Source organism: Mesoplodon bidens (assembly GCF_964165515.1).
Source record: "Mesoplodon bidens genome assembly, chromosome: 16".
Lineage (NCBI taxonomy): Eukaryota > Metazoa > Chordata > Mammalia > Artiodactyla > Ziphiidae > Mesoplodon > Mesoplodon bidens.
Genome location: NC_138173.1, coordinates 43435273 through 43448177, shown reverse-complemented (window position 1 = coordinate 43448177; position 12905 = coordinate 43435273). Strand labels below are relative to the sequence as shown.

At 39.8% G+C, this 12905-nt stretch overlaps 1 protein-coding gene across 1 annotated transcript in view; it reads right to left on the bottom strand.

Moving 5' to 3' along the window:
- SPAG1 (sperm associated antigen 1) overlaps positions 1–12905 on the bottom strand; it is a 92265-nt gene that overhangs the window by 12714 nt on the left and 66646 nt on the right. Inside the window, exons 13-14 of the mRNA XM_081258673.1 lie at positions 7747–7899; positions 259–425 (exon numbers count right to left, since the gene is read on the bottom strand). Of these exons, the coding sequence (XP_081114799.1) occupies positions 259–425; positions 7747–7899 (320 nt within the window). The remainder of the gene's footprint in view (positions 1–258; positions 426–7746; positions 7900–12905) is intronic.

Genomic DNA, 12905 nt, shown 5'->3' with positions numbered 1-12905 from the left:
TTTCATATGCATCTCTCCATTTATTCCTGAGAATAACTCCATGAGACAGTTACTCATATTTCCCCTTCATATACACTCAAACACTGGAGGTATGCGACAACTTCCTAAGACTCTGCAGTTAGAAAGAGGGAGAACAGGGTCCTAACTTAAACCCATAGCAGACGCCTGAGTTCACGCACTTACCCTTCTGCTTTACTGTGAAAATATATGCACAGCTCACGATAACCCTCAGAAGAAATAAGTGTAGACTTCCCCTACCTGTGATGCCCGGTTGGTGATGGCTGCAGGAATCTCCCACTTGGTCTGGGGGCGTCTCTGCCACAGGCCACCAAGCTCGCAATTGTGCGGAAGTGGGCACAGCAGGAATGGGTGACAGCTTCTCCCGCCAGCTTGGTCCATCCAGGACCATTAAAATTTTTGTTATCCTGAAAAGAAAAAGAAAAAAGTTTTCTCTGTTGATCATGCAATTTGCTTTCTACATTACTGGAGGTCATATCAAGAGTAAAATTTACAAATGCTATGCACTTCCGTACTTCCCTGTAGAAGCCACACAATCAAGCTATTTGCTGTCCATATAAACAGTCTTAAAAAGGACTCTTAAAAATTGCCCCAAACTATGTAACTTTAGATCCTTTTTGCATCACAAGAAAAAATTAAGACATTTCTAATTAGTTTAAAAAATTTTTTAATGTATATGCAATAAAATTTTAATCTTAAAAAAAGTGAAGTATAAAACTAAAATTTAGGAGGCCTAGAAGAAATATCCCCTGCATAACATTTCATATAATTACTAAATTGATAATATATTACTCTTGAGAATAATCAGAAGTACTTTAGAATTTCTGTGCCCAAAGTGTATATGAAAGACAGGTGTATAACACTGGCTGCTAAAACTGATGAGGAGTAGCAGTTACATGGAATAGTGCTTCTTTTTGAAACATTTACCGATGGTTAAGATATTCTTTACCTTGTGCTTTTTTCCATCTCTAAAATTATCTACTCTTCTTGTTTTCATATGCATAAAGATGAAAGAATAGGATATTGGAGCCTACTATGAGGGCCCTTGTATTAATGACATTTGCTAATGGCTATCATAATATTGAGATAACATCCCTGATTATCACTTTCTCATCACTTTAAACTTACAAAATATCATACTTAGATTTTAAAACAAAACTGAATTATGTCAAGTATCTTTTCCAACCACAATGCTATGAGACTAGATACTAATTACAGGAAAAAATCTGTAAAAAATACAAACACATGGAGGCTAAACAATACACTTAATGACCAAGAGGTCACTGAAGAAATTAAAAAATACCTAGAAACAAGTGACAATGAAAACATGACGACCCAAAACCTATGGGACGCAGCAAAAGCAGTTCTAAGAGGGAAGTTTATGGCAATACAATCCTACCTCAAGAAACAAGAAACATCTCCAACAACCTAACCTTACACCTAAAGCAATTAGAGAAAGAAGAACATAAAAACCCGCCAAGTTAGCAAAAGGAAAGAAATCATAAATATCAGATCAGAAATAAATGAAAAAGAAATGAAGGAAACAATAGCAAAGATCAATAAAACTAAAAGCTGGTTCTTTGAGATGATAAACACAATAGACAAACCATTAGCCAGACTCATCAAGAAAAAAAGGGAGAAGACTCAAATCAATAGAATTAGAAATGAAAAAGGAGAAGTAACAACTGACACTGCAGAAACACAAAGGATCATGAGAGATTACTACAAGCAGCTCTATGCCAATAAAATGGACAAACTGGAAGAAATGGACAATTTCTTAGAAAAGCACAACCTTCTGAGACTGAACCAGGAAGAAACAGAAGATATAAACAGACCAATCACAAGCACTGAAACTGAAACTGTGATTAAAATTCTTCCAACAAACAAAAGCGCAGGATCAGATGGCTTCACGGGCGAATTCTATCAAACATTTAGAGAAGAGCTAACACCTATCCTTCTCAAACTCTTCCAAAATATAGCAGAGGGAGGAACACTCCCAAACTCATTCTACAAGGCCACCATCACCCTGATACCAAAACCAGGCAAGGATGTCACAAAGAAAGAAAACTACAGGCCAATATCACTGATGAACATAGATGCAAAAATCGTCAACAAAATACTAGCAAACAGAATCCAACAGCACATTAAAAGGATCATACACCATGATCAAGTGGGGTTTATCCCAGGAATGCAAGGATTCTTCAATATACACAAATCAAACAATGTGATAAACCATATTAACAAACTGAAGAATAAAAACCATATGATCATCTCAATAGGTGCAGAAAAAGCTTTCAAGAAAATTCAACACCCATTTATGATAAAAACTCTCTGGAAAGTAGGCATAGAGGGAACTTTCCTCAACATAATAAAGGCCATATATGACAAACCCACAGCCAACATCGTCCTCAGTAGTGAAAAACTGAAACCATTTCCACTAAGATCAGGAACAAGACAAGGTTGCCCACTCTCACCACTATTATTCAACATAGTTTTGGAAGTTTTAGCCACAGCAATCAGAGAAGAACAAGAAATAAAAGGAATCCAAACCAGAAAAGAAGTAAATCTGTCACTGTTTGCAGATGACATGATACTATACATAGAGAATCCTAAAGATGCTACCAGAAAACTACTAGAGCTAATCAATGAATTTGGTAAAGTAGCAGGATACAAAATTAATGCACAGAAATCTCTTGCATTGCTATACACTAATGATGAAAATTCTGAAAGAGAAATTAAGGAAACACTCCCATTTACCACTGCAACAAAAAGAATAAAATATCTAGGAATAAACCTACCTAAGGAGACAAAAGACTTGTATGCAGAAGACTGTAAGACACTGATGAAAGAAATTAATGATACAAACAGATGGAGAGATATACTGTGTTCTTGGATTGGAAGAATCAACATTGTGAAAATGACTCTACTACCCAAAGCAATCTACAGATTCAATGCAATCCCTATCAAACTACCAATGTTATTTTTCACAGCATCAGGACAAAAAATTGCACAATTTGTATGGAAACACAAAAGACCCTGAATAGCCAAAGGAATCTTGAGAAAGAAAAACGGAGCTGGAGGAATCAGGCTCCCTGACTTCAGACTATACTACAAAGCTACAGTAATCAAAGACAGCATGGTACTGGCACAAGAACAGAAATACAGATCAATGGAACAGGATAGAAAACCCAGAGATAAAACCATGCACCTATGTGTCCTTATTTTTGATAAAGGAGGCAAGAATATATACAATGGAGAAAAGACAGCCTCTTTAATAAGTGGTTCTGGGAAAACTGGACAGCTACATGTAAAAGAATGAAATTAGAACACTCCCTAACACCATACACAAAAATAAACTCAAAATGGATTAAAGAACTAAATGTAAGGCCAGGCACTATAAAACTCTTAGAGGAAAACATAGGCAGGACACTCTATGACATAAATCACAGAAAGATCCTTTTTGACCCACCTCCTAGAGAATTGGAAAAAAAAACAAAAATAAAAATAAAAAAAACCCAGACATTTCTCCAAAGAAGATATACAGATTGCCAACAAACACATGAAAGGATGCTCAACATCACTAATCATTAGAGAAATGCAAATCAAAACTACAATGAGGTATTACCTCACACCAGTCGGAATGGCCATCATAAAAAAATCTACAAACAATAAATGCTGGAGAGGGTTTGGAGAAAAGGGAACCCTCTTGCACTGTTGGTGGGAATGTAAATTGATAAAGCCACTATGGAGAACAGTATGGAGGTTCCTTAAAAAACTACAAATAGAACTACCATATGACCCAGCAATCCCACTACTGGGCATATATCCTGAGAAAACCATAATTCAAAAAGAGTCATGTACCACAATGTTCACTGCAGCTCTATTTACAATAGCCAGGACATGGAAGCAACCTAAGTGTCCATCGACAGATGAATGGATAAAGATGATGTGGCACATATATACAATGGAATATTACTCAGCCATAAAAAAAATGAAATTGAGTTATTTGTAGTGAGGTGGATGGACCTAGAGTCTGTCATACAGAGTGAAGTAAGTCAGAAAGAGGAAAACAAATACCGTATGCTAACACACATATATGGAATCAAAATTAAAAAAAAAAAAAGAAAAGGTTCTGAAGAACCTGGGGGCAGGACAGGAATAAAGACACAGACACAGAGAATGGACTTGAGGACACGGGGAGAGAGAAGGGTAAGCTGGGATGAAGTGAGAGTGTGGCATGGACATATATACACTACCATATGTAAAATAGCTAGCTAGTGGGAAGCAGCCGTGTAGCACAGGGAGATCATCTCGGTGCTTTGTGACCACCTAGAGGGGTGGGATAGGAAGGGTGGGGGGAGGGAGACGCAAGAGGGAGGAGATATGGGGATATATGTATATGTATAGCTGATTCACTTTGTTATAAAGCAGAAACTAACACCATTGTAAAGCAATTATACTCCAATAAAAATAAATAAATAATTTTAAAAAGGTGGTCCCCAAGACTGAGAAAGTTACTGGTAATTAGTAGAATGCATTCAAATTAGTTAGCTCAGTAGTACTTTTTGTGTGAAAAAAATTTTATATTTATATAGAGGCAAATGTAATACACACACTTTTCCTGCAATTTCATAAACCGAAATTTCAATAGTGATCTTTGGTTATGATAACCACATCTCATATATTTTAGTGTAAAAAATAAATTTGAAAAAATAAATGTATAACCACCCACAATAGCAGAAGAAAAAGAAAGAACATTTTAGAAAAAAAGAAGTTACAAGCAAAACTTGTATTACCAGCAGAGAGGTAAGGAAGAAGCAGGTGAAAAGAGATGATGTGTTGCCTGGGAATAAATAAGTATAGGCAGGGAAATGTAACACATAATATTCCTGGGGAGGGATATGGTTAATGGAAGACACGTACAAAATAAGCACAGATGTTTAAATTTAAGGGAAAAAAAGCTGCTGTGGCTTAGGTGGCAAAGCAAGCATAAATATGGGAATCATGAAAAGGAATAGTGAAATTTTCTAAATGGATATTTTATAGAAGATATATATGGCAAAACCAGACAAAGCCTCCTCATCTTCTTATAAAACGATGTATCAGCAAGAGCCATTCAATTAAAAAAAATGAATGAGTCTTAAAAGTCAATTTGTGTAAAAGAACCTTCCTGAGTACATATAAAAATTACAATACAATCCTCAAAAAGCTAAACAGAATTACCATATGACCCAGCAATTCCATGCCTAGGTGTATGCCAAAAGGAACTGAAAACAGGTATGCAAATAAAACCTTGCACGTGAATGTTCACAGCAGCACTATTCACAACAGCCAAATGGTGGAAACAGCTGAAAGGTCCATCAACGGATGAATGGATAAACACAATGTGATACATCCATACAACAGAATATTATTCAGTCACAAAAAGAAGTGACGTCAACACACATGCCACACCGCGGACCAACCTTGAAAACATTATGCTAAGTGAAATAAGCCAGACACCAAAGGTACATATTGTATGATTCTATTTATATGAACTATCCAGAAAGGGTAAATCCATAGAGACAGCAGATCGGGTGCTTGGAAAGGGAGAATGAGGAGTGGATGCTTAAGGGGGACAGAGTTTCCCTTTGGGGATGAAATATTTTGGAACTAGTTAAAGGTGGTGGCTGCACAACACTGTGAGTGTACTAACGGCCACTAAATTGTACACCTTAAAATAGTTAATTTAGCTGTTATGCGAATTTTACTTCAATTTTTTAACAAAGTATAATGCAGAAGGCTCAGAAATGTGAATGACCAACAGTCTCTCCGACATAAATTCCTCCCTTCAGACCATTCAGCCTATCATTATGAACCAGATTTCCTAAAACACCTCCTCAACAGGCCCCTTGTCTCTCTGTCAGATACTTCTTTGTTTCACGAGAACCCCTAACCCTGGGAGAAGATCCTACTTTCCCCAACCATCTCGGAGACTCCCAGACAGAGGATGGGCAAATTAAGAGCAGAATTCCACAGTATGGGGTGAGCCACGCTCTGTCTGTTGGAGAATGCATTCATTCCACACAATTTTACTGAGGATGCCTACTGTACAAAGTACCGCAACTACAGAGACAGAGAAAACACAACCCCGACCTCCAGGAACTCCTAGAAGAATGAGAGAAAAAGAACTTTACAAAAAGAGAAGGCAGAGAATTTACAAACAATACAGAAAGAAGGCACAGGTGGTAGGAGAGGAGGCTGAAGGGCACGTGTGCTGGGGAGATGGTGGATCAGGGAAAGTCCTCTTCTTCGGGACAAGAAGGAATTAACCAGACAAAAAGGGGGAAGAAGAGCCTTCAGACACATATGAGGAGGCAGCAGGTGACGTGCAGCAAGGCAGCTGTGCAGCGGGAGAAAAGGCCTGGAGAGCTCTCAGTGACACGCCTGATTTTACAGGATGGAGACCAAGCCGTGAATGCCCACGGTTCCATCTGGTCCCACTCAGATCCAATAACCAACGTCTACCCTTTACTTCTGGACAGGCTGGGACCAGACAGGTCCTGAGCGACCACAGAGTAGAAGCACCAAGGAATGGCTGCCCACTCTCCACACAGATCTTTCCAAGAGTTTTTCTCCAAAGTGCAGTGGGACCAGGTGGGGAGGTAAGGCAGTATCTCAAAAAAAGAATTAATCCAAAACCTGCCATTCTCATTTTCCATAGCTTTGTTCAAGGTCCCCTCGTGGTCTCTCAACGCCCTTCACCTCTCCAACAACTGTGGCCCACACAGATAGAGGCAGCCTGGCCTCTCTGTGATCCCCACCTCACTAATGTTCACACTTGGGGAGAATCTGTCTTATGTTGAGTTGTTCCCCCTAGCTATGTTCTAGTTTGCTTAAAGACAGAGGCTATGCCATTTTTTTTTCCCCTTTCTGTCTTTTTGTGGGGTGTGGGGCATGGTACACTAGACCAACACAAGGCTCAGTGTAACATACACATACTTGGAAGAAATTATACTTTGGACAAATGGGATCAGAAAATATTCTACATAACTAGAAATGTTATCCAAGTAGTAATTTTCAAAGTTCACCTGAAAGCAATTTATGAAGTCTGGAAATTCTTACCTTCCCATTCTCACCCAGGGTGTAAATAGGTCACAATATAAATTAGAACCAAATTCTGTGCTATTTTACCATTTTAAGTTAATACTCATCCTAGATGAGTGTCTATTTAAAGGGCACATAACCCAAATATCTAGCAGGCCCACGAAGACATCCATCAAAACCATTTGGTTTTGGGCTTCCCTGGTGGCGCAGTCGTTGAGAATCTGCCTGCTTACGCAGGGGACACGGGTTCGAGCCCTGGTCTAAGAAGATCCCACATGCCGCAGAGCAACTAAGCCCGTGAGCCACAACTACTAAGCCTGCACGTCTGGAGCCTGTGCTCCGCAACAGGAGAGGCCGGCGATAGTGAGAGGCCCGTGCACCACGATGAAGAGTGGCCCCCGCTTGCCACAACTAGAGAAAGCCCTCGCACAGAAACGAAGACCCAACACAGCCAAAAATAAATAAATTTTTTAAAAAACCATTTGGTTTTGAAGGAATGAAAGAAGACAATCATTCATGTAATGCCAATATAACGAAGAACACGTCTACACTTTGACATCATTCTTGAAGGAGGGGAGGAAAATAAAATCTCATTCATTAGAAAACAACTAGACCTCAGGCGGCTGCCTCTGATTAGGTTACCTGTTAACACTGTCATTTGCTATCTGGATTCCGCAGTCTATTTGCAGCACTGTTTTATAATCCACATAAGCTTTCTGATACTGCTCCAAAGTTTCATAGGCCTTTGCTCGTCGAAGAAGAGGCTTGATTGAGAATGGATGAAGTTCCAGAGCCCTAAAGGAGACAGAAATATTACAGTGCCGTTTGTTTTGAAAATTACTCCCTAACTTACACTTACTGAACGTATCCGATAGGACTGGACTCTCACATACTTTCATATCTGATATTTGACCTTGGGGATCCAGCAACATACCAGAAAGGCAAACCCGGAGTAGCAGAGCAATCGAATCTGTGGTTGCTTCCTTCCTTTTAAACCAGTATCGGAGCCCTCTGGCATTTACTCTTCCCCCAGTGAGACTGAACTCCCTGACGGCAGGCAGTGCCCTCCCTCCCACTGCCCTGTGTACTAGCAGAGCCCATCATGGCACCAAGCACAGAGCAGGCTTTCAACAGGTTCTTGTTATTGACAGATTAAAAGGAAAATTTTTATTTGCACCTATGTATTTAGTAAGGCACTTAGCACAGAACCACAAAACCTACACTGCATTTTGAAAATAAGCTCTCCAAAACTGAATACACTTGGATTATGATTTACTTGCTGCCAAAGGGCTTCAAACATAGACCCGAGGAAATCAAGGGAGTAAGTATCCAATGATTTCTTGTAAGTCATGAATTTTCACCTTGCACTTTTTAGTCTATGAAGCATTTCCAATATCACTAGAGATGTACTTCAAGGTTATGTTCCTTGGTTTTGTCTGAAGTAACTGCTTAAAGCTACCTCACTACTTAAGGCACTTCATTATATTCTGAAATAAAGCATACAATCAAAAGATTGTATTTATGAATGAAAACTATTGTACTCTCAGTTTTAACAAAATCAACTGAAACTGTAAAGAAGGACTCCGTGCAGAGATCCTATGAAGAGCTAATAATCCATTAACAAATCTCTGTGCCAGACTGTCCACAGTGGGGATAAAGGTTTGCTCTTCTGGTAATTCTTATGCATGAGCAGTTTATATATCAGACATTTAACTTGCTTCAGGAAAAGCACGAGTGAGGGCTTCTTGACTTTTTCCCCAACAGTCCTGGAGATCTGTTGTCTATTCCTGTCTACAGTGATCTGGAAGGAGGAAGCTCCGACAACATCTGCCGGTGCTATTCTCTGCAGACGTTCTCATCTAATGTCACAACAAGCCTGCAAGGTAAATAGTAATATGTTCATGTTGCAGGTGAGGAAACAGAGACACACAGGGAGCAGTCTGCCCACGTGCCCGTTCTTCTGAATTTAAGCTACAGGAAAGCAAGGGCATTGCGGGAGCTGATCACCACTGTATCCCAGTGCCTAGATCACTGCCAGGCCACTGGAGGGGCTTGGCAAACCCCTCCCAAATCAACCTGAGGGCCTACACTCTTTCTACCACGAACAGAAACAAGAGCACCACAGATAAAGGAACTCGGAGTCACCTGCCATTCGGGGGTCCCCAAGCCCTGGGCCACGGACCGGTACCAGTCCACGGCCTGTTAGGAGCCGGGCTGCACAGCAGGAGGTGAGCGAGCGAAGTTTCATCTGCCGCTCCCCATCTTCCCAGTCCCTTGCATTACCTCCTGAACCATCCCCCCAGTCCGAGGAAAAATTGTCTTCTGCAAAACTGGTCCCTGGTGCCAAAAAGGTTGGGGACCGCTGCTCTACATTGTACAGATACTCAACTGCATGTGCGGGTGTGTTCCTCAGCTGCGTACCATAGAATTTGTTCTAGAAATGTCATTAAACCTAATTAGCTTCATTTCTTTGAAAAATAACCAATTTTGTTCTGCCTAGGTGTTAGGATTGGGGATGATTTTAATGATCTCCTTTGCGTTGTACTGGGTTTTAAGATGTTTTTCTATAATAGGTATGTATTACTCTTGTAACCAGTAAAAGTTATTTTAAAAATAAAATTAAAGTCTATTAAAAACACTCAAACACTAGAAAACAGGTTTCTGGGCATCTGTACCACTGCCTTAAATCTACCTTAGTTAAATGCTTAGGGGATATTAGCTACACAGTGATTATAAATATAGGTCACAACACAAGACTACCCCCATTTTACAAAGACTTCCAACACCCAAGGTGCTATTTATCCACAAGAGAGACCTGAGGTAGGCGTGGAATCTAAAACTGAATGAGATGATGCATTTGATTTTTAGCATTGCCCAGCCAAGTAAATGCAAGGCTTTTTCTCTTTAACCGCAATCCTGAAAATGAATGCGAGCTTTTTTGTTTTTTTTGAATGTGAGCTTTTAAGTAGGAATTCCACTAGAAGAAAAAAAGAAAAAAAAAAGCACATCCATTCATAAAAACAAACACAGAGAACTTTTAAACCAGAGTTTACAAAAGCTTAACTATTCAAGTTAACACAGTTAAGATTCTTAAATCGTCTTCTAATTTCAAGTCCGTCTGTGAGCAACAAAGATGAGAAAAAGCAGAGAATTACTAGGCAACATTCATTCGTCTTGATTCTGTCAGAATACCATCAATGGAAAATCAGTGAAAGATTTTTGATATGGTTTAGATAACCCAAAAAGATTATCTGACAGATGGGAACAGTGAAGATTTTTCTTTTAGCTGATAAGCAATTATGAGAATGACAAGTAATTTCTAGAAATAATTCTAGAAATTCTAGAATTATTTCTAGAAATTGTTTTATTGTTTAAAATCATTTGGTTTTAAACTTTTCTTAGGTGTCATAACCCTGTTTCATGCTTCACCTGGAAGCCTAACCTAGAAACCTGGAGATGCTGAGGCGAGGAGAGGGCAGGGCTTGCAGCCACTGAGCTCCTCAAACAGCCTCATGCTCCCAGCAGCTGCTCTCCATAAGCCCCTGGGAAAGAGCTCAAGGGAAGTGCTTCAGAGTAGGCCCCAGGAGTGTAGACACTTAAAATCAAAGACTTTTCCCCCCAAAATGCATACACAGTTATTTAATAGGTTCCCCCTCTCCCTTATTTTAAACTTTGCCCTGGGGAGTTTTTCTTTTTCGCTGTTTGAATCCTGCTACCACTTGTTTTGTAATAAGCGCTCCTGCAACAGGAAACAACTCTCCAAGGAGCAAAGATAATTAACTGAAAAACTAAAAACTAGGCTCCCTTTAAAATGTATGTAATCTTTTTGAGGTGAAGAGAAAACAGTCATCCTTCTGCTAATAATTGGTTCCTAGTTTATACAGATTTAAATACAGCCATATTTCAACATGTTCACATAAGTAAATCATGGTTTCCCTGGCACTGAAATGAGTTTGAGAATCGCTGCTTTGGAGTAAAATCACCCCATGCCCCTTATGCTAAGACTCATACACCAGGTATCAAAGAAAACATCTAAGTAGGTCAGCTGCTAGAAAGGTCAGTACTGACCAGCAGAGCCAGATTCCTCGGCCTAGAACACAGCTCTTAACTAAGGACACCTTACCTAAACCACCACCCACCTCCCTCCCTCCCTCCCCTGCAGGCAATCTCCCGCTCTCCTCCAGGGCAAACCTCCATTCTAGCGCCCACCCCCACTCTGGACCCCAGAGTCTCCTCTGTGACTTCCTCCTGGGTCTACACTGAAACACAACACATCTTAGCAAGAAAATGTCTGCCACCTTACTCTCTCTCACTTAAGGATAAAGTTGAGTCCACTGTTTTTAACTAGAGTCCTGAACTCACTCACTGAAGGAAGACCTAAGACAAGTCTGAAGGGTAATATATTACCATCACACACTTGAACTGAAAGGTCCTTAGCTGCAAATCACAACATGACTGATAATCTGCAAATACACGTGGTCTTGTTAGTTATGGGCAGCGGTAAATGTTTAACAACCGGCTCTCCTGAGAAAAAAGGCCCAGATTTGGGGCATTTGCCAATTTTCATGGTATTAGTAGTACTCCAACCATGGCAGATTTCAACTACCAACTTGACTTCAACCAACTCACAAGATCCTGAAAACGTAACAATTAGCTAGTGTGAGATAGCACAGCAGCAGGTGGGGTTTAGAGTCAGACCAAAGTGAATATAAATATTATTGATTTTAAATATGAATATGTAAAATCGGCAAAAAATCCAGGCAGCTCACGGCCTTCTTTTTAAACTGCAGGCACAGATACCAGCAAGATTTTATCCATACCAATAAACAGATACTATCAATTGAAAAAAAATTGTTTACCTTATAATCAAGGTGTCCACATATGCTACTGTCCAAACTAGGGCTTCTGAGAGTGAAAGGGGGTGATATTAACAATTATACCAGACTACAGGAGTAAACCAAAACTGTGAAGGTTAAACCAGTACATATGGCTTCTTATTTTTTAGATGCACTACTAGTAGCTTAAAAGGGCTCCTGAAGCAGGCTTATTATTTAATGGTAAAATGATACTTTTTATTCACGTAAATATATTCATCCATCTCAGCATGTAACTTGTTGAGTACCATGGGTGACTAATGTGCTTGAGGGATGCAACCCTATAATACATGATTCTTGACCTCAGGGAGCTTAAAATCCAATGCAGTGGATGACATAAGTACCTACAGGTGTGAGAGTGACAGTGCAAGCATTACAGCCATGCAGATGACCAGGGAGCCTGAGGTGACCAGGAAAGCAGAGAGGATGGGGAAGCTGAAGAGGAAGGATTTCTGAAAAGCAAAGATGTGCAGAGGGCATTATAGATATGGACCAAATGGGAGCAGAAAGCTTTTTGGGGGGGCAGTGTGGTGACAGAGGAGGTTATAATTACCTAGAAGACCATACTGAGCCACTGAACACCCGCTGAAACAGTCTGCACAAAATAATGCTTCAGGAAAAGCTATTCTGATGCCACAGTGGATTGGAGGAAGCAGAGAGACTAGTTAGAAGGCTTGTCCAGTACTCTGGGGTTGATGTGAAAAAGAGTATGAATTAAGGTGATAGAAGTGGAAGTGAAAAAAGTTTGCACAATCTTCTATAATTGTCTTCATATATGTGAAAGGATTTACGAGTTTTATGTATTAACCAATTAACACATCTTAAATGTCTTAAGAAATTAGACTCTTATGCAGAAAATTCAGTATATTAAATACTGCATTCATCACAGTGAAATGATAATCTCTTGACAAAGCTGAAAACGGGCAG